The 27,396-nt window shown below is 46.1% G+C and overlaps 1 protein-coding gene and 1 pseudogene across 1 annotated transcript in view; one reads left to right on the forward strand and one right to left on the reverse strand.

The window, feature by feature from the left end:
* Nucleotides 1–2,448, forward strand: part of LOC141155592 (uncharacterized) — a 130,864-nt gene extending 128,416 nt beyond the window's left edge. Inside the window, exon 2 of the mRNA XM_073642463.1 lies at nt 2,417–2,448. Within this exon, the coding sequence (XP_073498564.1) occupies nt 2,417–2,448 (32 nt within the window). The remainder of the gene's footprint in view (nt 1–2,416) is intronic.
* On the reverse strand, nt 998–26,787 carry LOC141155593 (dynein axonemal heavy chain 12-like; annotated as a pseudogene).
* Between the last annotated feature and the right edge of the window lie 609 nt (nt 26,788–27,396).

Here is a 27,396-nt window from a genome sequence, read left to right on the forward strand (position 1 = left end):
GTAATGATGGCCACTCGTTTTTCTTTACTTAGCTGCTTTTTTCTTGCCATAATACAAATTCTAACAGTCTATTCAGTAGGACTATCAGCTGTGTATCCACCAGACTTCTGCACAACACAACTGATGGTCCCAACCCCTTTTATAAGGCAAGAAATCCCACTTATTAAACCTGACAGGGCACACCTGTGAAGTGAAAACCATTTCCGGTGACTACCTCTTGAAGCTCATCAAGAGAATGCCAAGAGTGTGCAAAGCAGTCATCAAAGCAAAAGGTGGCTACTTTGAAGAACCTAGAATATAAGACATATTTTCAGTTGTTTCACACTTTTTTGCTAAGTATATAATTCCACATGTGTTAATTCATAGTTTTGATGCCTTCAGTGTGAATGTACAATTTTCAAAGTCATGAAAATCCAGAAAAATCTTTAAATGAGAAGGTGTGTCCAAACTTTATATTTATGTATATGTAGCGCCCCGTGGGTTCGGCCGCTACAGGGGTATTGCACCTCAGCCAGAGGTGTGATATTCCACTCCCGGGAAAGGATGGAGTATGGACCAGGGCTCAGGTAGCTGCATGCATCACACACACCCCATTTACGGGGGACAGCTCTACAGTGCTCCCATTTATATAGTTATGCAGGCACATCTGACCATGTCCCTGGCTGGAGTGGGGAGGGGGGAGGAAAACCTAGTGAAGTAGGAGCAGAAGGGGACGGTTTCTGGAGCATAGGAAGGAGCTCATTGGGTGCTGGTCACCTGAGCTCACACTCAGAGGAGGAGGTATAAAAGGTGGGCACCATCTTAGGAGTGTGTTCAGTCAGTACAGAGGAGAAGACAGGGAGCAGAGGCTCTGTAGGAGCTCTGCTCAGAAGGCAGGCCTAGGGTGAAGGCCGGAGCCTGAGAGGAGAAGGAGAAGTAGGCCTAGAGAAGAGGCCGAGGGAAGGAGGAGAAGAAGGAACAGGAAAGGAAGAGAAGAGACAGAGAAGCAGGAGGGCTCAGAAACAAGAAGGAAGAAGGGACCCTAAGAACCCACGAGATAACGGGTGAAGGGTCAGGCGGAATAAGGGTACCGGATCCCAAGTTGGTGGAGGTAAATTATCCCTCAGCCAAGAACCGGAGGTCGTGATCATTTACTGGTGCGACCCCCCGCTAAACCTGCTAGGAAGGCACCATATAGGATAGCGGGAAACGGGGCCCACGTTTGCCTGCATAGATCCGCGGCAGCTGGACAGAAGTTTGGTCACTGATGGGGCACGAGCCAGAGAGAGGACAGAAGGGAGTCCTGCGCCATACTTCTGAATTGCCTGGGGATTGACCGAGCCCCTCACCTGGTGGACGCAGCACGGCTTGGGCAGTCATTACCTGTACAGAAGTGACTTGGAGTATACAAACTGTGAGTAAAAGACCCTGGACTGCAACACGTTGTCTTTGCGTTTCTTACCACGCCAGCACTACTGGTACTGGGACGCCCTGCACTACAACCCCCACAATCTACGCTCACTGCCCTGAGGCTACACTCCTCCCGTGGGGAGTTGTACTATTCCCTGCTGCACCCACAACACCAGCCTCAGCGGTATGCTCTGCAGCGGCGGTTCACTCTGACCGCAATCCACGGGTGGCGTAGTCGGACATTGCAAAACATATAGAAGACTGCCACTGGTCTGACCACCCTGAGCCACGGGATCGGGTTGCCACTACTACCCCCCATCACCGCGCAGAAGCCCAGTTCCGAGTGCCCCACGGCCCAGGGGGCGAGTCATATATACTTATCAAATGCTCAGACACAGTTTTCAATTGGGTGTATATGAAAAAAAGGAGGTTCACAGTGGCACCCTTCACTCAATTGTGCCCAAGCTGGCCGTCTAGCTCTGGCCATGGCCCTGGACCGAGAGAGTGCAGAGGCAGCTATATGCTCCTATTACAGGCATACCTGAATATAACAAGGTTCATACGGGTTTTGTGGGTCTGGTTGTATTCATCCAGACATCTCTCCACAACATCGTTGAACTGCTGCACACTTGGTATCTCGGCATACAAACATTCATCGCCTTCGAGATCAGGATTCATCTAGTCGCCAAACAGCAAGTTTCTAATATCTTCCTCCTCGAGCTGCAAAAACAACTCCACAATTATATAACCAATTATTATAGAACATCAAATATCATAGCTTGCGCAATTAGAGCAAACATATTTTACACTACATGTTACATTGCATTTCCCAATCCTACCAAGATTCTGCCGGTCCGAAACTAACAGCGTCACAGATGGTTATGAGGCTATGCTAGTTCAAGTTAGGACAGTCGGCCCGGGACCTGCACCAATAACACGACCGACCGTAGAATACATCCGCTATATAGACGTCTGACTCTAGCCAAGTCAGTATTTCACTACTTACAGGTTTGTTTTCTTGTTTTAGGTTCTCAAAGACAGAATCAAGACTTTCTTTGAAATGATCTTTCACCACATCTTTCAATAGTTTGTATAGCCAGGATCGGTCCTGGTCGTCGACTAAGCGGTCATAAAACACCTGCAGAACTTCATGGACAAAGTCGCACCATGACACGTTTATTTTTCGTTGACTCTTTCTTGATCAGTAAGCATCCCTGCACCACTCGAGAGAAATCCTGCAGATTAAATGTATAATGGAATTTAGCCGGGGTGGGTAATAGGTTCTCCATGGCTTTCTTGTACACCTAGAATTTAGATCTAAAACTATGAGTGAAGTTAAACTTAAGAATTTGTATAAGCAGTCAAAATCAGATTGGTTGGGGTCTGAATTCAGGTACCCCCACCAATCAGCTGAACGGACGGTGGATCTGGCGCTGCATTCATGTACTGACAGTGGTTCTAGCGCTGCATTCATGTACTGACGGTGGTTCTGGCGCTGCATTCATGTACTGATGGTGGTTCTGGAACTGCATTAATGTACTGATGGTGGTTCTTTCCGTACATTCATGTACTGACAGTGGTTCTGGCGCTGCATTCATCTACTGACGGTGGTTTTGGCACTGCATTCATGTACTGACGGTGGTCCTGGAGCGGCCTTCATGAACTAATGATGGTTCTGGTGCTGCACTCGTGCTGATGGTGGTTCAGATGTTTTACACATGTAGCAATCCATAAAATGCTTCATAGCTATGTTAAAACTTAAAAATCCTCAAAACGTAGAGATTTGGGATTATGAGGAGGATTTAGCGAGTTGGAGGGGCTGCAGCACCACAAGAATATTCTTTTTAAAGTGGCACTGTATGGGTCACAGAATCAAATGATATATAAAAAATGTAGTATTTCTCACCTACATGGTGCCGTTAACTATTTGGTTCCCAACAGTAAAAAATTTGGGAGAAAACTCATTGTTTCGTAGATAGAAGGCCACCACGGCGGAGAAGATGCGGACCATGGTCTCATCACTGAAGACATTTATAGTGCAGATATTAAAATGACGTAAAAATCGAGGTGTAACTGCGTTTCTTCCGCCACCGGGGGGACCCATTGCTGCAGTCAGCTGTACATCAACCAATGAGATTTTGGAGGTGTCCTTTAAGTCATACCTAAAAGGTGAGAAAAGTTATATATATATATATATATATATATATATATATATATATATATATATATATATATATATATATATATATATATATACAGTACAGACCAAAAGTTTGGACACACCTTCTCATTTAAAGATTTTTCTGTATTTTCATGACTATGAAAATTGTACATTCACACTGAAGGCATCAAAACTATGAATTAACACATGTGGAATTATATACTTAACAAAAAAGTGTGAAACAACTGAAAATATGTCTTATATTCTTGGTTCTTCAAAGTAGCCACCTTTTGCTTTGATGACTGCTTTGCACACTCTTGGCATTCTCTTGATGAGCTTCAAGAGGTAGTCACCGGAAATGGTTTTCACTTCACAGGTGTGCCCTGTCAGGTTTAATAAGTGGGATTTCTTGCCTTATAAATGGGGTTGGGACCATCAGTTGTGTTGTGCAGAAGTCAGGTGAATACACAGCTGATAGTCCTACTGAATAGACTGTTAGAATTTGTATTAAGGCAAGAAAAAAGCAGCTAAGTAAAGAAAAACGAGTGGCCATCATTACTTTAAGAAATGAAGGTCAGTCAGTCCGAAAAATTGGGAAAACTTTGAAAGTGTCCCCAAGTACAGTTGCAAAAACTATCAAGCGCTACAAAGTAACTGGGTCACATGAGGACCGCCCCAGTAAAGGAAGACCAAGAGTCACCTCTGCTTCTGAGGATAAGTTTATCCGAGTCACCAGCCTCAGAAATCGCAGGTTAACAGCAGCTCAGATTAGAGACCAGGTCAATGCCACACAGAGTTCTAGCAGCAGACACATTTCTACAACAACAGTTAAGAGGAGACTTTGTGCAGCAGGCCTTCATGGTAAAATAGCTGCTAGGAAACCACTGCTAAGGACAGGCAACAAGCAGAAGAGACTTGTTTGGGCTAAAGAACACAAGGAATGGACACTAGACCAGTGGAAATCTGTGCTTTGGTCTGATGAGTCCAAATTTTAGATCTTTGGTTCCAACCACCGTGTCTTTGTGCGACGCAGAAAAGGTGAACGGATGGACTCTACATGCCTGGTTCCCACCGTGAAGCATGGAGGAGGAGGTGTGATGGTGTGGGGGTGCTTTGCTGCTGACACTGTTGTGGATTTATTCAAAATTGAAGGCATACTGAACCAGCATGGCTACCACAGCATCTTGCAGTGGCATGCTATTCCATCTGGTTTGCGTTTAGTTGGACCATCATTTATTTTTCAACAGGACAATGACCCCAAACACACCTCCAGGCTGTGTAAGGGCTATTTGACCAAGAAAGAGAGTGATGGGGTGCTACACCAGTTGACCTGGCCTCCACAGTCACCAGACCTGAACTCAATCGAGATGGTTTGGGGTGAGCTGGACCACAGAGTGAAGGCAAAAGGGCCAACAAGTGCTAAGCATCTCTGGGAACTCCTTCAAGATTGTTGGAAGACCATTTCCGGTGACTACCTCTTGAAGCTCATCAAGAGAATGCCAAGAGTGTGCAAAGCAGTCATCAAAGCAAAAGGGGGCTACTCTGAAGAACCTAGAATATAAGACATATTTTCAGTTGTTTCACACTTTTTTGTTAAGTTCAAGTTTCCACATGTGGTAATTCATAGTTTTGATGCCTTCAGTGTGAATGTACAATTTTCATAGTCATGAAAATACAGAAAAATCTTTAAATGAGAAGGTGTGTCCAAACTTTTGGTCTGTACTGTATATATATATACATACATACACACGCTGCATATATACGTATAGTGGAAAAGATAAAAGAAAATAACTTACAAATAAAAAACTAATTTTTTTTGCGAATATTACCAATTCCCGTGGTCTAATAACTGCTGCAGGAGCTCGATAGGTGGTTGTGCTCCATATTTTTCTAATGCCGGCATGTTCATATCATCCACAAATATGACGCATTTCTTCCCCATCTGAGGTCGTACACGCCTTTCCGTCTTTTGTCCAGTCTGTCCATGATGATATTCTAGAATAAGATGCAAACTATGTGTCGGAAGATTCAATAGGTTGACCACTACTGCGGTGTCTCATTTTCAGGTAGAAAACATCACATGACCGCTGCAGCCAAATCAGCGGCTATTGATTGGCTGCAGAATTGATGTTTCATTCGACCTAGAAGAACTAGTCTTCTAGCTCTCTTTTCTGGCTCAGAAAGAAAGTCACCACTGCAGGCGATCATCTGACACTGGTTGGCTTCATTGACATCTCCTGGTCGAAAAGGAAGTGAAGAGACCGATGGGGACACAGGCGGCAGCGTGGAGAAGCGACAGGGTATTTTTTTTGTTTTAAGACACACATGGGTCCATCAACCCATTTAAATGTATGTCTGACCATCTAATACACAGATCTTCAGGGTCTGCGAGAGAGACCTCTGTTGTTTGTGGGTCTCCTCTCTGGCTCATAGCAGAGGGTCCTAAGTGGCGTATCCCCCCCAATGACATCTATATATCGTAATGAAGCAACCTCTTTCATTTGTCAGAAGGCAGGGTGATAAAAAGAAGACAAACCTGAATCTGATTGGCACTGGTGCGAGCAGAAAAGTTGATGAAGAAGGGAAAGAATTTTTCTTTGTCCAGATTGTTCATCAGTTTGTCTTTGACGTAAATAGATTTCCCTGTCCCCGTCGGTCCCACAAATAAGAGTGGTCTGCGAAAAAAGGAAAGTAGTTTGTAGGACAACCATCAAATCAAACATTTTACAGTGTTGAGAATAAAACTACTAATTTAGGCCCGAATTCATATGTCCGATAAACACCATCCATGTACGGACCAAGATCTCCGGACCCAAACTCGCCAGCCTCATGGATGTCTATGAGGCTGTCAATTTCAGGTCAGGGGTCCCGCGGCCCGTCCGTCCATCGTGATATGTGTTTCCCGTCCTTAAGTAACTAGCAAACTATTTTCATTTATACAAACTGTGTTTGGTACAGACATAAAACAGACAGGTGTGAATGGCGGCCAGTTTTCTGTGTATAGACCAATAGGGTTTCCTAATTCGACTCCACTATCCGAATGGTTTTCCCATACAATAAGTAATTGTGATGGCAAAATGGATAATTGTCAACAAGGTTTCCTAATAAGAGTCATTTTGTTACTCTTACTTGGTGTTTTTGATGCACATATCCATGAGGAAGGTGTATCTGACAGTATCCATAGTTGGCACAATGATATCTTGGATTTTGGTGCTTTTGTCCCACGTGGCTGTGCCTTTAATAAACTCATTCCAGTGAACCCAGCGCCCTCGGCCTTTTAACTTCAAAGAAAAAAAAAGTAGTTACAACTTTGATAAACCATATTCGGACACATTTGATGTAGGGATAAGAGAGCACTGACACATTACATAAGTTTGACATTTAGGTCCTGTTCACACTGCGTTTATGCAGCATGTCTATTACTTTGCCAGAGGATCTGACGGAATCCACTTAGGTCATTGGACTCCATGTCTCCTTCTGAATTCAGTTTTTCGGGGATTCAATCAGAACCTCTGGCAGAGTCATAGATATACGGCATAAACACAGTGTGAACATGTCCTAAGAGACCTAAGATAATAACCCAAAGGCCAAAGTTATAAGTTGCTGAGCATTAGGCTTGATTTCCATGAAGAAATCCCTTTACCTCGTACATGTAGTCATAGACCAGGCCTTTATCATCCAAAGGACATTCCCATTTCCCCACGGAGGACAGGAAAGGGCTCTGATCGATCTTTCCTGTGACAATTTCTTTGAAAAAAAGCATCAAACTTCACTCGGCTGTCGGTGTCACAACAGCCGCCAATGGACCAAACCAGGGAGAAAGCAAAACTGGCCTAAAAGAGAAGAAAAGGGATACAATATACAGCGGGCGAAATAAGTATTGAACACGTCACCAATTTTCTAAGTAAATATATTTCTAAAGGTACTATTGACATGCAATTCTCAGCAGACGTCAGGAACCTGCCTCTAACAATCGCGGATGACGTGGCCGGGCTTCAAAGGAGACCGTGATTTTTGCTATATGCAGCAATGGTGTAGCATTGCTGTATATAGCACAAGCGATCAGACGATCGCAGCTTTAAGTTCCCTAAGGGGGCTAATAAATACAGAGAAAAGTTACAAAAAATGTTTTAAAAAGTATGAAAAAAAACAAAAAAAAAACCCATAAAACTTGAAATGGGTTTTTTCCCCCAGTAAAAACAGAGAAAATAAGTTTTACAAAAAATACACATATGTGGTATCGCCGCATTCAGAAAAGTCCAATCTATCAAAATATAAAAATAATTAACCCGATCAGTAAACGGCGTAACGAGAAAGAAAATCAAGAACGACAAAATTATGTTTTTCTGGTTGATGCAGTATCACAAAAAATGCTGTAAGAAGCGATAAAAATGTAATATCTATCGCAATATGGTATCAACAAAAACATTGTCTCGTACCGCAAAAAATAAGCTCTCAAACAGCTCCATCGACTAAAAAATGAAAACGTCACGGGTCTCGGAAAATGGTGACACAACCCAAAAAAATGTTTTTTTCCCAAACCTCTAATTTTTTTTTTCACTACCAATCTAATAAAAAAACTGGACATGTTTGGTATCGGTGTAATCGTACTGAGGAGTGAATCATATTGCTAAGTAATTTTACCACACAATGTACACCGTAAAAACAATTCCCAAAAAATAATGTCAGAATTGTGATATTTTCACAATTTCTCTCCACTTGGAATTATTTCCCCCGTTTTCCAGGAGCATAGGAAAGCACTGTCTATACCTGCAGGTGGATCAGCCACACTGTGTATGGGATCGGCAGATCTTCCACTTACCAGGATCCAGATACGAATGTTCTTATTATTCGGATCCTCTCTCACCACATCAAAAATCAGCATCTCCAATAATGGTGTGAGTGATATTACCACATTGCCATTGCTGGTTGTCACCAGATCCTATGAGGAAAGACATTAGGACACTGAGGGTAAATCTAGACTACACACTTGCGCAATGCTCCTACAATTGAGAGGACACATGGCGCCCACCTTGCACTGCTTTCGGAGGAATCGAAGGGAAGGTTGGACGAGCCACTTAAAGAGTTCCTCTAGAAGAGCGAGGTGGTCCTTAGTCTTCAGTGCATCGGGAAGGGTGCTGAGCCAGGACCTCACCAGGGGCGCCCAGCCCAGTTGTTGGGGTTCCAGATAAATCATACCGCAGCGGCTAACAGTGGCGGGCTGGAGAGAGAGATATACTAAGTAGGGTTGCCCTAAGACACAAGCCCATCCAGTTATCTAATTATCTCGCTGGGTGGATGAAAAACAGTCTACAAAGTCGTTTCCAAGTGTCCTGACGTTTCCATCATCCATAGATTACATAGACATCCATTTATTTGAGTAGAAGCTATGTAACATTACATTTTCCCTACATTCAGTGCTGGTGTCAGGAACTGGATCCCCACCATTTAGATGATTGTTGTAGTAGCACCAGAATGAAAGGGACTGACAATCCCTTTAATTATAGCGACTAAAGTGAATGTAGAGATGACTGTCAGTAGCGTAACTAGAGTCCGATGGGCCCCCATTGCAACATTTGGACCCCCTGCATGTTGGTCAGATGTATGGGCCCTTGTAGTGTTCTAAATCCTATAAGGACATACGTGTTGCACCTCCTACCCCATTATGTAGTAATATCCCCCATATTGGGCTCCTTCCTGGTATATATGTCCCCTGTTCTGGCCCCATCCTGGTATATATATCCCCCATCCTAGTGTACATGTCCCTTATCCTGGGCCCCACCTTGATATATATATCCCCCATCCTGGTATATATGTCCCTTATCCTGGGCCCCACCTTGATACATATATCCCCCATCCTGGTATATTTTTCCCCCATTCTGGTATATATATCCCCCATCCTAGTATATATATCCCCCATCCTGGTATATATATCCCCCATCCTGGTATATATATCCCCCATCCTAGTATATATATTCCCCATCCTGGTATATATATATATCCCCATCCTAGTATATATATCCCCCATCCTGGTATATGTCCCCCATTCTGCCGTTGTACTTTAATGCATAGAAAAAAAATAAATGATTCTGCTCTCTTTTCCTCCGCTCCCCCGCTGTGCGCCATCCTCTTCTGAAGCCAGCATCTGACTTCAGAGTGCAAGCTTCGGGAGCATATGATGTCACTGTCATGCACCCTCAGTCACGTGCACGCCGACATCAGCTGCTGGCTTCTGATTGGCCGGCAGCATGCATTGTCGTGCACAGACCCAACGGGTCTCTGCGCCTCAATACACTTCGTCTGAATGTGCGTTCGGGGGTGCACATGCAGTTGAAGTTTGTGCTGATGTCGGCGGGCCCCTCACCTGCACAGGCCCAGTCGCGACCTCTGCAACCGCGATCATTACACCCCTGATGACTATGTATGTAGGACTTCCAAATCGGTGAATGGAAGAGTTGCTCGTGCTGCCAAACTCTCCTTTCACAGCGGCACAAGATGGGGCCTCATATTCGAGAAAAGTTTGGGTGGGTGCCAGAGGAGAGACCCTCATCTATCAGACAATTATGGCCATTTTGTGGATATGCTTTAAAAGATGAGAATACATCTAAAAGTCAACCCTATAACTAAATCTGATTAGTTAGCATTAGATCCCCCGATGTACAAGTATATGGGAACTCCTCTCTTATAGGATGAGTGAAAACCTACCGACGCCGGGGAAAGGTCCATTGTTTCAAAAATCAGACTCATCTGAGGTGACATCTGAATGATCTCCCCACTCATCAAGCAACGCTAAAAATAACAGGACATATTTAAAACAATACTAAATGTTGAACAAATGAATAATAACTTAATCCACGGAGTCTGATCAGTAACCTCATAAAGGATCATTGTAAGCTTTAGTGGAGAAAGTACAATCATTATGTGCACAAATTAATATCTGAAAAAAGGGCAAAAATCTAGTAGCTGATTTATAATTGGAAGATGATCCTGCAATGAATATCTTTTAAAGCGTCTCTCTCCACATACATATATACATAAGTCCTCTACTAAAGGCTTATTTCCATCTTCATGAATGGATATTGTCGGATAGTGTTAGGAAATACAAACAGTTTTTGCAATTTACTGCTAATTAAAGATATATAAAGATGCCATAAAATCTAATGTTTTCTATTCTCCATCATGGCTGTAGATATACATGGAGGATAACTTTTTGTATCACTTTTTGTTATGCTACATGGTGATGAAAACAGAAAAGGATATCAATAAAAAAAAAAAAAGTTTTCACAAAGTAAAATAGAGAGTTACCTTTTTATTATCATCTAGGACGGTGTTCATACTTTCTATCCCTAGCGTATCAATAGGTCCATCAAAGATAACCCATTTTCTTTCCGGGGTCTCAGATAACGCAAACTCCCGGAAAGTATTAGCGACTATCCCATCGGTCCACTGCAAATGAAGAGAGGCATCAATAAAATTGCTCTTCCCATAAAATCCAGTACAATCCCACAATTGAACGGATTATTAAAGGGAATGCCTGGGATTATGATATTGATGATGCACATGTATTGACTACACGTGGCCCCTATTGAAGTGAACGTGGCGGCACCGGGAGAGACCGCAAGTAAGTGATTTGCATATACGCGGTCACATGCCAACTAGAAGTGCATGACCTCACTCAAAGCAAGTGTATTGAGTGAGGCCAGACACAGTCTAGTCAGAATGTGGCTGGAAGTATGCAAATTTATGCTAATTTCTGGCATAAATAATACAATTTGTTGCTTCCATGTCTGATGGGGAAAATAAAACAGTTTCCAATTTTTGTGCAAACAGGGGGTAAGTAATAATAAAATGATTGCCCGGCAATGTATGGCTGGGATCTATGTCTCTGAAGGAACCCCTTCTACCATGTCCATAAGCCATAAAAGGGGAGCTTTTCCCATTTTCAGCAAAGATATTAGTATTATAAACAATAATTCCAATCATAGACGAACCTCATGTGACACTGGATCAAACTGCCCAAACAGCTGCCCCATGGTGATGGCTTTAGGGTTCACTGTCCGGTAAATCACTTTTTCTTCTTCGCACCCTCGCTCATTCATAAGAGACAGCGTATCAGCGAGGATGTGGAGGACCTTCGTTTTTCCAGAGAACGGCTCTCCAACCAACATAAAACTGCACGGGATAAACAAAACGCAGCATGGTCCATTGTATAAAATGGAAACCGCGAAGAATAAATCCCCCGTCCCATGGACTTCTGTCGTTCCAGCTTACCCGTGTCTGACAATCATCATCTCATACGTCTGGATCATGTCCTCCAGGAAGACCTTCTCGGGCTGGATGTTGTGTCCAGCACAGCTCTCCTGTGCGCATTCAAGGAAATCCTGAGCAAAAGGAAGGTAAAATATTCCATCAGTCTGTTTACAGTGGATCCAATTAGAGGTGGGAGAATACATTTTCAGGACCCAGATCAGTATTCTGTGGCCGCTGGACGGGACCCCTGAGAGCCGCCTCTTAGCTGCCGGCATCCCCGGCTCCTCTTCTGATTATATGGCCTGGTGTACATCATGCTGCAACCATAACATCATGCCAGGCCGGCTAATCTGAAGAAGATCCGGGGGGCAGGAAGAAATAAGGTGGCTCTCAGGGGTCTCATTCAGTGCCCACTACTAACCTGATGTCACACACAGTGTAGGAAAGACAAAGTGCGACACAAAGGGATGAGGGGAAGGGAGCCCCGACACTAGGGAAAGGGGGAAATGGAGACCTCCTAGGCTGATCTGCAATCACCCTGTCTCCCCTACCAACTCTATATTGGTTCCTCACCAATTGCCGTACAGGAACCTATCCCTGTATTTCCTTAGCGTTTGGCCCTGGATAGGGAAGGGGGGGGGGTGAGCACTAGTCGATCCCCACTGACAACTAAAGACAGCAAGGGGAGACAGACACGGGGGAAGTAGCTTAGCTTGAGTCGACTTCAGAGAGATGGCACACACATCCTCTTAGCACCAGAGAGGAAGTAAGAACTGTACTTGCTCCAAGCCTTCACAAGGGGTCATGTGAATATCACTGGCACCTCTGTGTAGCAACCAGGAAGTATTTAAACACCCAGGCCTGATTGTCAATTAGAGCAGGAGGGAGGTAGCCGCTGGGTCCTACAGTGAGACCGCTAAGAAGATGTCTGTAATGCCAAACGAAGGGATCTCCTGCAACCAACTGCAGGGCGACTGTCACATCTGACGCACCCATGACACCTGGCCATTGGATCAGTCTCCTGCAAATTGATTCATTCATCTAAAAAAAAATGTCTCCATAATCTACAACTAAACTAGCGATAAATCACTCACAGATGTTTCAACCATTTTTTTTCTACATCAGATCATCTTGCATTGGAGGTATAAGTGAGCCCCCTTACCGCTGGTGCCCCTGTGCAGCTGCCCAGGTTGCACTAATGGGACCGGACGATGAGTGACAAGGTCATGTAACCCAATTCCAAAGCAGTGGATCAGGATCGGGTGATTTCAATGGGATTGGTCTACCATCTACTGTGTATGGGGGCCTCATGACAGATTATGTTGGGGGACATAAAAATCGGGCGGTTGGAATTTAATCACCCGATCCTTACTTTCTGACCGTGAAATTAGCAGCTGCCATAAGATTCTGGCAGCGACTCTGTCAAAGAGAAAACAGGAGCGAGCATTCCTGAATATGGGGGAGCCGGGAAAGACGGAAGGAAGGAAGGAAGGAAGGGAGACACAGATCCATTACTAGTGGGTTGGTGGAGCCCCACAGGGATAGTTCACCTCAGATTTATAAAAAAGTGACGACCGGCCCCTCCAACTTAAGCTCCTCCTACTCCCATGTTCTCCAGTCCGTACACAAGCTAAGGAAGAGCAGACAACACCAGCAGAACAGTACAACCCATTCTGAAAAATTCAGAAATGTGAGAAAACAGGTTATGCAAATAACAGCAAAAAAACACACAGTCCTAGGTACAACTCACTGGACCTGACAACTGCGATGAGCTGGCGATGCTGGAAAAGAGCCCTAGTGCGCCAACCCCAGACCAGATGACCGCCATCAGGAAAGGGTCGCGCCGCATCTAGAAACAAAAAAATACTTCTGCCATGGGAGGGTGCTGTGTCTCCCTTCCTTTCTTCGCTGAAAAGGATTTTACAGGTAAGTTCTTACCAAAATCCGTCTTTCAGCAGCAGAAGGGAAGGAAGGGAGACACAGATCCATTACTAGTGGGACGTCCCAAAGCAGTCCAAAATTCTAGGGTGGGAAATAGTGGCAGAATCTCCAACACCCCAACAACTTAGGTAAGTGCGCAACCAGCGCCGAATAAAAAATAAAATAAAATAAAGAGGTAACTTAAACCACCGCCGCCTGCAGGACCCTGCGTCCCAAGGCCGCATCGGCGGAAGCACTCACGTCCACTTTATAAAATTTAGTAAAGGTGTGAACGGAGCGCCAGGTAGCCGCCCGGCAGAGCTGCGCTGCCGAGGCCCCCTGACGAAAAGCCCATGACGAACCAACAGCCCTCGTGGAATGAGCTCGAACTTTAACCGGACAAGGCTCGCCCTTGAGCCGGTACGCTTCCAGGATAGCCGAACGTATCCACCGAGCTATAGTGTCCTTGGAAGCACGCTGACCACGTCGATGACCAGCAGGAATCACAAAAAGAGAGTCCAATTTCCGAAAACCTTGCATGATTGTAAGATAGAACTTCAATGCCCGCACCAAATGCAACGAGTGCAAGGCCCACTCCTTTGGACTCTTCGGCTTCAGACAGAGAGAAGGTAACACGATGTCCTGATTGACGTGGAAATGCGACACCACTTTAGGTAAAAAATCTCCACGGGTACGAAGCACCACACGATCCAGAAGAAATTCCAGAAAAGGTGGCGAGCAAGACAGTGCCGCCAACTCCGAAACCCTTCTCAAAGAGGTGACCGCTACCAGGAAGGCCACCTTCCAAGAAAGCAAGTAAAGCGTAGCCGAATCCATACGCTCAAAAGGCTCATGCTGAAGAGCTTCCAGGAATAGATTAAGCCGCCAAGGAGCCACAACCGCCTCCCGAGGCGGAAACTGACGAGCAACCCCATGAAAAAAAGAACGCACGTCCCTACGTGAAGCAATAGCCCTTCGAAAAAGCGCGGATAGTGCAGATACCTGACCTCGTAAGGTACCAACTGCTAGACCCTTGGCCAAACCATATTGCAGAAAAGCCAAGAAGTTGGGGATGGAAAAAACCCTCGGGTTCCTTGACGATCCAGAACACCAAGAATAAAAAGACTCCCAAGCTCTGTGATAAATCCTAGTCGTAGCTGGACCTCTGCCAGAAATAACCTCGGACGAAAAACCACGACGGTTCAAGATCTCGGTCTCAAGTGCCACGCCGTCAAACAAAGTGACTTCAGGTCCGGATGACGAATGGGCTCTTGGATTAACAGGTCCGGGCGAAGAGGCAGTGGAAACGGAGGCGCCGCCAGAAGAGACACCAGCGTCGAACACCACGTCCTCCGTGGCCAATCCGGCGCTACCAAAATTGCTGATACTCTTTCCAGTTTGATCCGCCGAATCACCAAAGGAAGTAAGGATACTGGCGGAAACACATAGATCAGCTCGAACTGGTCCCACGGGGCCACTAGAGCATCTACCGCCACAGCCTCCGGGTCCCTGTACCTGGACATGAATGTCGGAACCCTGGCGTTCAGCCTGGATGCCATCAAATCCACCTGAGGAGTCCCCCACCGGGAGCGCAGCAGTGCAAACACTTCCGGATGAAGACTCCATTCTCCGGGATCCACCTGCTCGCGACTGAGGAAGTCCGCCGAGATATTCAGCACACCTGGGATATGAATCGCGGAGATGGCTGGAACCCTGGACTCGGCCCAAACCAGGATCCGAGAGACCTCCATCATGAGTCTGGAACTCCTCGTCCCGCCCTGATGGTTGATATACGCGACAGCCGTCGCATTGTCCGACTGAATCCGGACCGGCAGACCGCTCAAAAGGACCGTCCAATGTCAGAGGCAGAGAAAAATTGCTCTCAACTCCAGAATGTTGATCGGTAGAGACGACTCCTCTGACGACCAGACCCCCTGAACCCAGAGGTCGTTCCAAACCCCCCCCCAGCCAGTCAGGCTGGCATCGGTGGAAATCACCGACCACCTTGGGAGAAGAAAGGATTTCCCCAGGGATAGAGTTTCCGGACGTAACCACCATCCAAGAGACTCTCGCACCCTGCGGGAGATAACGACCGAGCGATCCAGTGAAGTCGGCGATCGATCCCAACTGGTCAGAATAAGATTTTGGAGATCCCGGGAATGAAATTGTGCAAACGGTACGGCTTCCATTGTCGCCACCATCAGACCCAGAAGGCGCATGCATTCCCGAAGGGACATTGCCATCGCCGACCTCATAGCCTGGACATGGCGACGAAGGTTCGTTTGTTTGTCCGGAGGCAGGGACACCACTGCCCGTACTGTGTCGAAATGCATCCCCAAGAACAGGATTGACTGCGTCGGTTTTAATGACGACTTCTTCCAATTGACCAGCCACCCGAAGTCCTCCAGGTGCTGGAGGGAGAGATCGCGAGCAGTCATCGCCTCCTCCGCTGTGGGCGACACAATCAACAGGTCGTCCAGGTTGGGTAGAATCATAACTCCTTGTTTTCGAAGAAGCGCCATGAGTGGCGCCAGAATCTTTGTAAAAACCCTGGGTGCCGAGGCCAACCCGAATGGTAGGGCCACAAACTGGTAATGGGCCTGACCTATGGCGAAACGCAGGAAACGCTGGTGAGCTCTGCCGATAGGGACATGCAAATAGGTGTCGCGGATGTCGATCGACACCAAGAAATCGTACTGCGACAGGGCCGCTACGACAGAGCGGAGAGACTCCATGCGGAATTTCCGGGTCCGGACATGCAGATTTAAATCTTTGAGATCCAGAATGGGGCAAAACTTGTCCTCCTTTTTGGTGACCACAAAAAGGTTGGAGTAAAACCCCCTTCCCCGGTCCTCTGGCGGAACCGGGACCACCACACCCTGTTGCAGAAGAGTGTCTACCTCCCGCAGCAGTGCTGCAGCCAGCTTGGGCTCGGACGGGGTGCGTGACTGACGAAACCTGTCCGGGGGACGAGAGTGAAACTCTATGAAATAGCCTGCCAACATAACTCGCGTCACCCAGGCGTCCGAAATGTGGGACGCCCAAATCGACCCGAATTGTAGCACCCGAGAGCCCTCGAGCGGAATCCTGGCGTCAGTCCGCCTTAGTGGGCTTCTTGTCAACCTCCCGTTTGTCCTGACGGAAATGTTGCTTCCAGGAAATACGGGATTTCTGGGTGGACTTCTTACCGGAAGCCGAGGGACGACCCGATCCCCAAGAAGGCTGACCGAACCGCCCCCTGGTCCGAAAGGACCGACGACCACCACTGGCAATTGACCTGCCAGACGTGGAAGCCGCCGCCTTCCGCTGAGGCAAGGCAGCATCCTTAGCCTTGGCCTTAGCAATCAGCTCCGTGAGGTCCGAACCAAAAAGATGACCGCCTTTGTACGCTAGACTAAGCAAACCTTGTTTGGATACTGCGTCTCCAGTCCACTGTTTATACCACAGTGCTCTCCTGACTGTGACGGCCGAAGATTGAGACCTGGACAGAATGGAAGTAGTATCCAGTACTGCGTCCCTGCCATAATGTGTCGCCTCTTCCAACAGCTGGAAAAGCCTTTCCACTTCCGACAGCGGAGTTCCATCCTGCCATGCCGTCCGCAGCTGGTCCAACCACCGCAGAGAAGCCTCACCGGCCCACATGGCCCCCAAGACTGCACGGAATCCATGACCCGCGGCCTCGTAGATGGACTTCGCCGCTAACTCCGTTCTTCTGTCCAGAGGCTCCTGAAGACTGGCCTTCCCTTTAACAGGAAGCAAGGAAGATTTGCTAAGCTGAGACAGAGGAAGGTCCACTTCAGGGGAGGGAACCCAATTAGCGATCGTCTCTGTGGCGCAGGGATACAAGGCATAAAAAAACCGCATCCCCTGGAAGCATTTATCCGGACACCGGCGTTCTTTCTCCACTGCCTCGTTAAGTTCATCATGCGCCGGTAATGTTGAACGAGCCCGACGCGACTCCTGATACAGCCGGGCCGACTTGCCAGGCTTTGTCAGCTCTTCAGACAGCTGTAACGCTTCCCGCATGGCTCCAATAAGAGCATCCACGCGGCCCGAAAGCGAAGCAGGACGACTCTGCCGATCCTCATCCTCAGAATCGGAGATTTCACCAACCGAGCTTGTTGGTGAATCTGGAGCCTCCGATGCACCGCACGGAGGAGACAGCGCCACCCTGTGGCGCTTCTTGCCTCGTGGTGTCGGTTGCGACTTAGCTGACACCCAATGACCCAGGAGGTTAGAAAGACTGTCAATGGAGCGGGTGAGAGCCTCCACTTTAACATCACTAAGGGTCGAACTTGACGCCGTCGAAGACCTGGGTGTATCAGAAATGCGAGACCGATCCTGAAACGGATCGGGAGAGAGGTCCGCGCCCCCTGGTCCCTGATCCGTCATGCCTCCCACATCAGATGCCAGCATGTTAGAATGAGTATGGTAACCTAGGGTGTGCGAAAATAGCTAACACAGCCTGCTTCCACAAAAAAAAATTCCCCCTTTTTTTTTTTTTTTTTTTTTACTTTTAAGGCACTGAAGGGTTAAAACTCTCCTCTAGAGAGAGTTACCCCAGCCCTGCAGAGCAAAAGTTAACCTAACAAACTGGGGAGAAGCGCCCTCTGAAACAGAAGTGTGCACCCCCAGAAAGAGTTAACAGCCCTGTTGAGCAGACCCCTTCAGAAGGGGTTAATGCTGCTGACACACTAAACACCTCACTGCCTTAAGAGGTCAGAGAAGTGAGAGTGTCCAGAAAAGCGGTAGCGGCAAATAGCACCTTGCCTGCCTTAGCTGGTCAGCCAAGGTGCTCTGCAATGGAAAGAACAAAAAGGGAGCCTCTGCCTACAGGCAGAAACGACTCACCAGTGCCGCGGTGACTGCTCCTTCTGAGCTGTGAGGGCGGTGAACGGGGAGCAGAGAGCCGGAGGTGCACGTGGAGGGAAGCCGGAAGGAGGGAGAGGGGCGGAGAGCTCAGCGCGCGCTAAGCCAGGAGCTTCCTGTCAGAACTACAATGACAGGAAGCCGAACGACGCGAAGCCCCGCCCCCCGAGCTCACTCACAGAGCCCGCGCTCAGAGAGAAAGCGCGCGCTCTCCTGAAGGCTTCCTGCCTAAAAGTGACGGCAGGAAGCCAAGATAATAAAGCCACGCCCCCCGTTCCAACGGAGCCGTGCTCCTCCGTCCCTGCTCCCCAGCCCCCAGGGTCAGAGAATGCAGCGGTGATCCTCATACACCGTCTGCAAATACAGAAAAGCAGAAAATCACCACATGACATAACGGCGGCTGCCGCAGCAGCCACTGAAGCACTCATACACAGAGCACTTACCCCGCTGTGCGCCACAGGGACCCCCAGGGATGTGTGGCGCTGTGGCCCTTGCTCCCCCCACGGCGGAGCGCGCAGGGACCCCACAGGCGGTGTGCGTCTCCGCCAGGAAGCGCCCTATGTACCCTGGGGCCGGCAGGTTACTGCGGGGACCTCCTTAAGGGGTACGCAGGTCTGCCAGGGGAGGGCAGGGGTCCCGGCAGCGCCGAGACCCCCTGAGACCTCTAGACCACGGGGGCTCCAGGTCTCCTTTGGTAAAAATAAAAAATCTTCTGAGGAGCTGCAAAGGCAGCGACTATCCTCTGCGACCTCAAATTTCAGACTGGAGAACATGGGAGTAGGAGGAGCTTAAGTTGGAGGGGCCGGTCGTCACTTTTTATAAATCTGAGGTGATCTATCCCTGTGGGGCTCCGCCAACCCACTAGTAATGGATCTGTGTCTCCCTTCCTTCCCTTCTCCTGCTGAAAGATAACTGTCATCCAAATGATAGCTGGCCAGCTATATAGGACCTATCACTTGCCATTAATATGCAATTTTATTACCTGGTGTAAATGCCGCTGTTCTCCTGAATCTGGTGTGGTTTTTCTTTTGCTCCTGCGCCTCTCCATTCCTGAGATATAGCCTCTTTATAGAAATCTAGTTAATAATTTTTAATAGCCAAGTGGGCGTGGTCATCAAGTCCTCTCTGTGGGAGTCTTCAGGAAGGCCTTGCCCAGTTGGCTTAAAGGGCTGGAGGAGAGTGACAGATGTCAGGAATGGAGGGGGGCAGGAAGAAAAGAAAAACAATGCCGGAGTCAGGAGAACAGCGGCATTTACATATTTATGGCGAGGGACAAGTCCTCTTTAAGGCTTGGAAAACCCCTTTAAGACACTATTATATTTTAATACCTTATAGTCGGCTTCCGGAAGTTGAATGCCAGGGAACAGGTCACTGGTAATCCCATTGAACAGAGGAATATCATGAGACAAAAATTTGGGTTTGTTTACATCCTTAATTGACGGCAAGAGCTAAATAGAATGAAAAAGGATTAAATGATAAAATAATTCATATATAATATGACATGAAACAATATTAAAAGTGAAGAACCCCATTACAAAGGAGCAGTCAGCTCTTGTGGTATGTCTGTATTAGTAAAAAATAGTATTCTCCAAAAAATAAGGATGAAACCCCTTTTCCTAAAACTCTACATTGTATCGTCCCTCTGTTATACCTCCTGGAAATGTATGTGTAAATGATATATAATGTATATATAATCTATATAGGGGACAACCCTATACAATCTGACTGTGCCCAAACAGTGGTGACATTGTCAGACTGTGTAGGGTACTCGTTATTGACAGATTTCAATTAATTCCTACATTTCCAGGAATGATAAAAGAGGAACGGAACGCTGCTGAGTTGCAGTAAAATATGCTGCAGAATTGTTTCTCCATAGGGAATAGATGTGGCCTCTGTGTTGCACTGTTAATTGCCGGCTGCAGAATGAGTTAAGTGAGATACTGTCAGTGAACTCGTTTTTGCTGGCTGACGGGGAGTTTGTAAATGTTTTATCTGTCTTTTTCTGAGCTCCTCTCAGTTTATTTATGACCACAGACCTTATCAAAATTTAATGTGCAGGGAATCAAAAAGCCGGTGAAAGCCAAGCGATGCAAAATTTTTAATAAAACCCAATTGTTAAGATGATTTTTAGCCTAAAATGCATGCGTTTAAGTTAAAAATCAAAACTGTCCCATAAGATGAACAAGCTACGTGTTTAACAACTATAGTTTTGACATTTTTGCACAGATGAGATCTAACAAGCCAGGAACAGTAATGTACAGAAATTATTTGCAAGTCTCTGTCTGCTATTATAAAATCAGACAGCTGTAATTTTTGTGATCCAAATGCTTCTCGGTAAGATGGTAATGCTATCCTATACGAGATGTAAAGCGACCAACAGTTCAGAACTTACAAGAATCTCTTCATTTTCATGGGGGAATTTCAGCTTCAGATTGCCAGCAGCGGTCAGCACAGCCTTTACTGCACGCATCCCATAATCATAATGGAACTGGGACGAGAGCGGCTCCGAGCACAGCCGGGAAGTGATTACCATCTTCACCGAGAGAGGTTTAGCGTGCAGAAAACCGTAAGAATAAAGGCCGATCTCCGCAATCAGAGCATAGTTGGAACCATCATTGCTACAGTCCGGAAAAGAACCTGAAATGAGCAAACCAGATGGGTCAGTCAACAAATGAGACTAAATTACTGTAAACTAGGCAGAGAGCCGGGGAACCCATTATGTCCATTTACACTATCCTCCACCCCAGACCTAAAAGTGATGTGTCTATTCCACATCAGAGGAAAGTCAGTCAAAGTGTGGTTAAAGGGGTATTCCCATCTCCAAGATCCAGTCCCAATATGTAATAGGGGTAATAATAATAATGTTTGCAAATATCTCCAATTAGAAATGTAGTATAGTTCTTCTGATTAGCTATGTTGCTTACCCCCATGTGCAGGACATTGCAGTAGCTTAGGTATCCATGGTTACGACCACTCATAGTAACAGTTAGTTACTTGCTAGTGGTCGTAACCATGGATACCTAAGCTACTGCTATGTCCTGCACATGGGGTAAGCGACATAGCTAATCAGAAGAACTATACTACATTTCCAATTGGAGGTATATGCTATTAATATTATTATTACAACTATTACATATTGGGATAGAATCTTGGAGATGGGAATACTCCTTTAACACTTTCCAAATCTCTCTCCACACCTCTACTGTGTCCATTTTGGAAAATAGGAGAATGGGACATCAATATTAAGGAGCTTGTTGGCAGCGATAGTTTGCCTCAACCCCCGCATTTGTGGAATTAAAGTAGGCTCTCATGAGCATAAAATTGGCCTCTATGCGGACGATGTCATTTTTGCCTGTATGAACTCAGAAGCCCCCATAGCAGAGATTAGGCACCTCTTGTCGGACTTCTCAGCTGCCTCGTATTATAAATTGAATCTCACAAAATCGACACTTTTCCCTCTCCACATCTCACCCTCACTCCAATCGGCTCTACAGGAAACATTCCCCGTCACCTGGTCGCCCGAAGGCTTTACGTATTTAGGTATTTACATCACCTCCATGTCGCATATAGTTAGGAGAAACTGCAATATCATTTCTGCGGCTATTTGGAAAGAGCTTCACCCTCTCGGCTCCGCTTCTCTCTCTTGGATTGCCAGAATCCAGATAATAAAAATGACTGTCCTGCCCAAGCTCGTCTATCTTTTCCGCTGCTTACCTTTACATTCTCCTTGTGTGGATATCTCGTTATTCCAACGTCTAATTTTCCGCTTTATTTGGCAATCTAGACCGTGCCGTGTTTCCTCCCGCATTATGTTTCTTCCATATTTGGAGGGAGGTCTGGGGGTGCCGGATGTTAAAGCCTACCACAGAGCTGCATTACCAGAAGCTGCCAAATTGTGGTGGACTTCGGACACTACTCATTTGTGGATGCAGATAGAGTGGTCATTGGCTCCAGCCGGCTCCACCAGACTACTGTTGGAAATGGGCCAGTTGAAGGCGCTCCCTGCTTCCTGGCCATTGTCCACAATATCGGCTCTAGTGAATGTGGGGTCCAAACATGGTACGCTTCTCTTTGCCTTTTTATACAAACACATTTCTCTAACAACACTTGAAAACATGATACCACATCTTTCACTATCCCGATGGAAAGCCGCTGGTATCCACACTCTAAACCACCTCTATGACACAAGGGGCCTAGTGCAATTCTCCACACTGACGTCTGCTTACTCCTTACCCCACTCTTGTTTTTACCAATATTTACAAATTCGACACCTATTACAGACCTGTAGACTCCCATCAGATGACGGGCTGCCCACTGATGACAGACTTCCTTGCTTCTTTAAACCTGAGTACCCTGATCAACACGGAGTTTCCATTTTCTATAGAGCTCTTCTTGTTCCAAATGATCAAACAAAACTTCCATACATGACAGTCTGGGAACGCCGTCTCTCTTTTACTACTTCATTGGCTGATTGGCGCAGAGCAGCGTCCCACACGGCAAAATTCTCTGCATGTATTAATCATTTGGAACAAACTAAGAACTTACAACTCAATTGGTACATATCCCCACTCCGTCTGTCTCAGCTCAATCCTTCGGTTCCTCACTGTGCTGGAAGGGATGTTCACTTACTGGTTGGCTTGAGCATGTCCGGTGGTTCTGCCCTCGGATACAGCCATTTTGGCTTACTGTTGAGAGCATTCTGCATCCTGTACTGCATATCCCAATAACTCTGACCGGCCAACTCGCACTACTGGGAATTGGTCTGACTGACATTCCAAGGCCCTTACGTCCTATTACAGCTAATATTCTTATCGCGGCACGGCAATGCATTGCAAAACACTGGAAACTATCCTCTTGCCCCGCTCAATCGGAACTGGTGACTAAGATTAACACCCATTTCCAGTATGAACTCATTTTAGCGCACGATATCTCCAGGAAAAATAAAGTGCTGACCTGGTGGGACCCGTGGATCACCTCTGGGTTGAACTCTGTTACCCTCCCACATTGACTTCTAGTATGACTGTCTTATGGACCACCTTGGTCAACGATCACTGTTGGCTTTTCAGGCACCTTAAAACTCTTATATATGTTCTACTCCCGGGCACCTTTTCACTGTTGACTCCTACCCTTCCCCGCCTTCCCCCTTCTCCTCTTCTCCTAAGTGCACCTGTTCCCTCTTCCTAAACCCTACCCCTCCTCTCTTTTTATTGTAGATCGTTTACTGTTTATATTTGCGGTTATCGCCGTTGCCTTTTCGGCGATACCACTGTTTGTATTGTACTTCATAATCTAATAAAAACTTATTGGTTGAAAAAAATATTAAGGAGCTTGCAGAAATGAGGGCATCAGGTGTTGTGATTATACATAGGAAATGTGCAATCTCATATAGGTTTGGGGGAGAATAATTCCTTTGATGAAATCTTATGTTTCTTGTGTAAACCTAGTATTTACTTGAAAGTTTGTGAACCCCTCAAAAATTTCTGTATTACTGCATAAATTTGACTTAAAGCTACATCAGTCTGTGAGGTCACAAAGGAACTCAAGGTAACCTCTAAGCAACTAAAGGCCTCTCCTCACATTAGCTAATGTAATTGTTCATGAGTCCACCATCAGAAAGACAATGAACAACAATGGCGAGCATGGCAGGATTGCAAGGAGAAAGGCAATGCGATTTAAAATGTCACTGCTAAAACTCACCTGCGCACATCAATAGGTAACTGGAATAATGCTTTGTGGAAGGATGAGGCCAAGAGAGAGATTTTAAGTGAGAAGCTATATGTTTGCAGAAAGAAAATACTGCATTACAGCATAAGAACCTCCTATCATCTATGAAACACAAAGATGGTAATCGTAACATGCTTTGGGCCTGTTTTGCTGCACTTGGCCAAGGACGGCTGCCATCATTGATGGAACAATGAATTCTAAAATCTATCAGCAAATGCTAAAGGTAAATATCAGGATATCAGTTCATGTACTGAATCTCAAGAAAACGTGGGTCATGCAGCAAGACAATGGCCCAAAGACACAAGTCGCTCTACAAAAGAATGGTTGAATAAACATAAAGCTTTGGAATGGCCGAGTCATAGTCCTGAGCTTAATCCTATAGAAATGTTGTGGAAGGACCCGATGCAAGGCACTGGGACTCTTTACCTTGAGGTTATCCGGCAGCTCAGAACGTCCCGCGTAGCCAGGATTCATGGTAATGGCTAAGAAGCAATTTGGGTTAAGCTTCAGCTCTGTTCCTTCGAAGTTGAACATGTCCATCTTCATCTGGATGGCTCTCTGGATGCGGAGAATCTGTTGGGCCACCACGGACAACACCTCCAGCTCAATATGGTTAAACTCATCAAAACACACCCATGTTCCCGATGATGCCAGCCCTTTGAAAAACTAAAAAAAAGTATATACAGTACAGACCAAAAGTTTGGACACACCTTCTCATTTAAAGATTTTCTGCATTTACATGACTATGAAAATTGTACATTCACACTGAAGGCATCAAATTATTAATTAACACATGTGGAATTATATACTTAACAAAAAAGTGTGAAACAGCTGAAAATATGTCTTATATTCTAGGTTCTTCAAAGTAGCCACCTTTTGCTTTGATGACTGCTTTGCACACTCTTGGCATTCTCTTGATGAGCTTCAAGAGGTAGTCACCGGAAATGGTCTTCCAACAATCTTGAAGGAGTTCCCAGAGATGCTTAGCACTTGTTGGCCCTTTTGCCTTCACTCTGCGGTCCAGCTCACCCCAAACCATCTCTATTGGGTTCAGGTCTGGTGACTGCAGTGCAGGTCATCTGGCGTAGCCCCCCATCACTCTCCCTCTTGGTCAAATAGCCCTTACACAGCCTGGAGGTGTGTTTGGGGTCATTGTCCTGTTGAAAAATAAATAGCATGCTGCTGCAAGATGCTGTGGTAGCCATGCTGGTTCAGTATGCCTTCAATTTTGAATAAATCCCAAACAGTGTCACCAGCAAAGCACCCCCACACCATCACACCTCCTCCTCCATGCTTCACGGTGGGAACCAGGCATGTAGAGTCCATCCGTTTACCTTTTCTGCGTCGCACAAAGACACGGTGGCTGGAACCAAAGATCTCAAATTTGGACTCATCAGACCAAAGCACAATTTTCCACTGGTCTAATGTCCATTCCTTGTGTTCTTTAGCCCAAACAACTCTCTTCTGCTTGTTTCCTAGCAGCTATTTTACCATGAAGGCCTGCTGCACAAAGTCGCCTCTTAACAGTCGTTTAAGAGATGTGTCTGCTGCTAGAACTCTGTGTGGCATTGACCTCGTCTCTAATCTGAGCTGCTGTTAACCTGCGATTTCTGAGGCTGGTGACTCGGATAAACTTATCCTCAGAAGCAGAGGTGACTCTTGGTCTTCCTTTCTTGGGGCTGTCCTCATGTGACCCAGTTTCTTAGTAGCGTTTGATGGTTTTTGCAACTGCACTTGGGGACACTTTCAAAGTTTTCCCAATTTTTCGCACTGACTGACCTTCATTTCTTAAAGTAATGATGGCCACTCGTTTTTCTTTACTTAGCTGCTTATTTCTTGCCATAATACAAATTCTAACAGTCTATTCAATAGGACTATCAGCTGTGTATCCACCATACTTCTGCACAACGCAACTGATGGTCCCAACACCATTTATAAGGCAAGAAATCCCACTTATTAAACCTGACAGGGCACACCTGTGAAGTGAAGACCATTTCCGGTGACTACCTCTTGAAGCTCATCAAGAGAATGCCAAGAGCGTGCAAAGCAGTCATCAAAGCAAAAGGTGGCTACTTTGAAGAACCTAGAATATAAGACATATTTTCTGTTGTTTCACACGTTTTTGTTAAGTATATAATTCCACATGTGTTAATTCATAGTTTTGATGCCTTCAGTGTGAATGTACAATTTTCATAGTCATGAAAATACAGAAAAATCTTTAAATGAGAATGTGTGTCCAAACTTTTGGTCTGTACTATATAATCAAAAGATGTCAGCAGAACATCGGATGGAGTCAGTTTATTATCTGCAATGGAGCAGCTTAACATTGTATGTACCTTTGACATTGCTATGTAGTCCAAACCATCAGAGCAGTTAAAGACCACACACTGCACGGCCAGCACCTTGGCCAAATCTTTGGTGGTCTCAGTTTTTCCTGTGCCGGCCGGACCTTCTGGAGCTCCACCAAGATTTAGATAAAAAGCACCGATCTACCAATGAAACATGAAAGAACTGGTATGAAATATCAATAATAATTGCTAATAAGTTTCATGCATCATACAAAAGTCAAAAAGATTTCTGAGCATAACCCATCACATCATAGCAGAGTCCGCTAGCATCTGTCAGTGAGCGGAGTGATGACCAGGCGTGGGGAGCTGCCCAGGTACTCATAGGCGGACTTCACATTGCAGTTGATGATTCGCACTCTCGCATTCTCATTCTCCCAGTAATAGCGGAGTTGGGCAAGCCACCGGAAGTCTGTTCATGAGAAACTCCTGAGGAATGTAGGAAAAGATAGTCAACCTCTAAGACACTGCAGAATCACAAGGAAGAGTTTCTAAAGGGAAGGCAAATGCACATACATTATAGGACAAAACTCCTAGTCACCGAATTCTGCTTTTTTCATTTAGTCCCATTGCCCACGGTGTATAACATCCGGACTCTCAGCCCCCAGTTTATAAAATCCGGCCTCTCGCCTCCCCCGGTGTATAACATCCACCCCTCGCCCCTAGTTTAGTATAACATCTCTCCCCTCGCCCCCCCTCCAGTGTATAAAATCCATCCCCTCAACCCCACTGTATAAC

The sequence above is a fragment of the Phyllobates terribilis genome, unplaced genomic scaffold, assembly GCF_046119375.1.
Source record: "Phyllobates terribilis strain yellow unplaced genomic scaffold, ASM4611937v1 Scaffold_7__3_contigs__length_470593459, whole genome shotgun sequence".
Lineage (NCBI taxonomy): Eukaryota > Metazoa > Chordata > Amphibia > Anura > Dendrobatidae > Phyllobates > Phyllobates terribilis.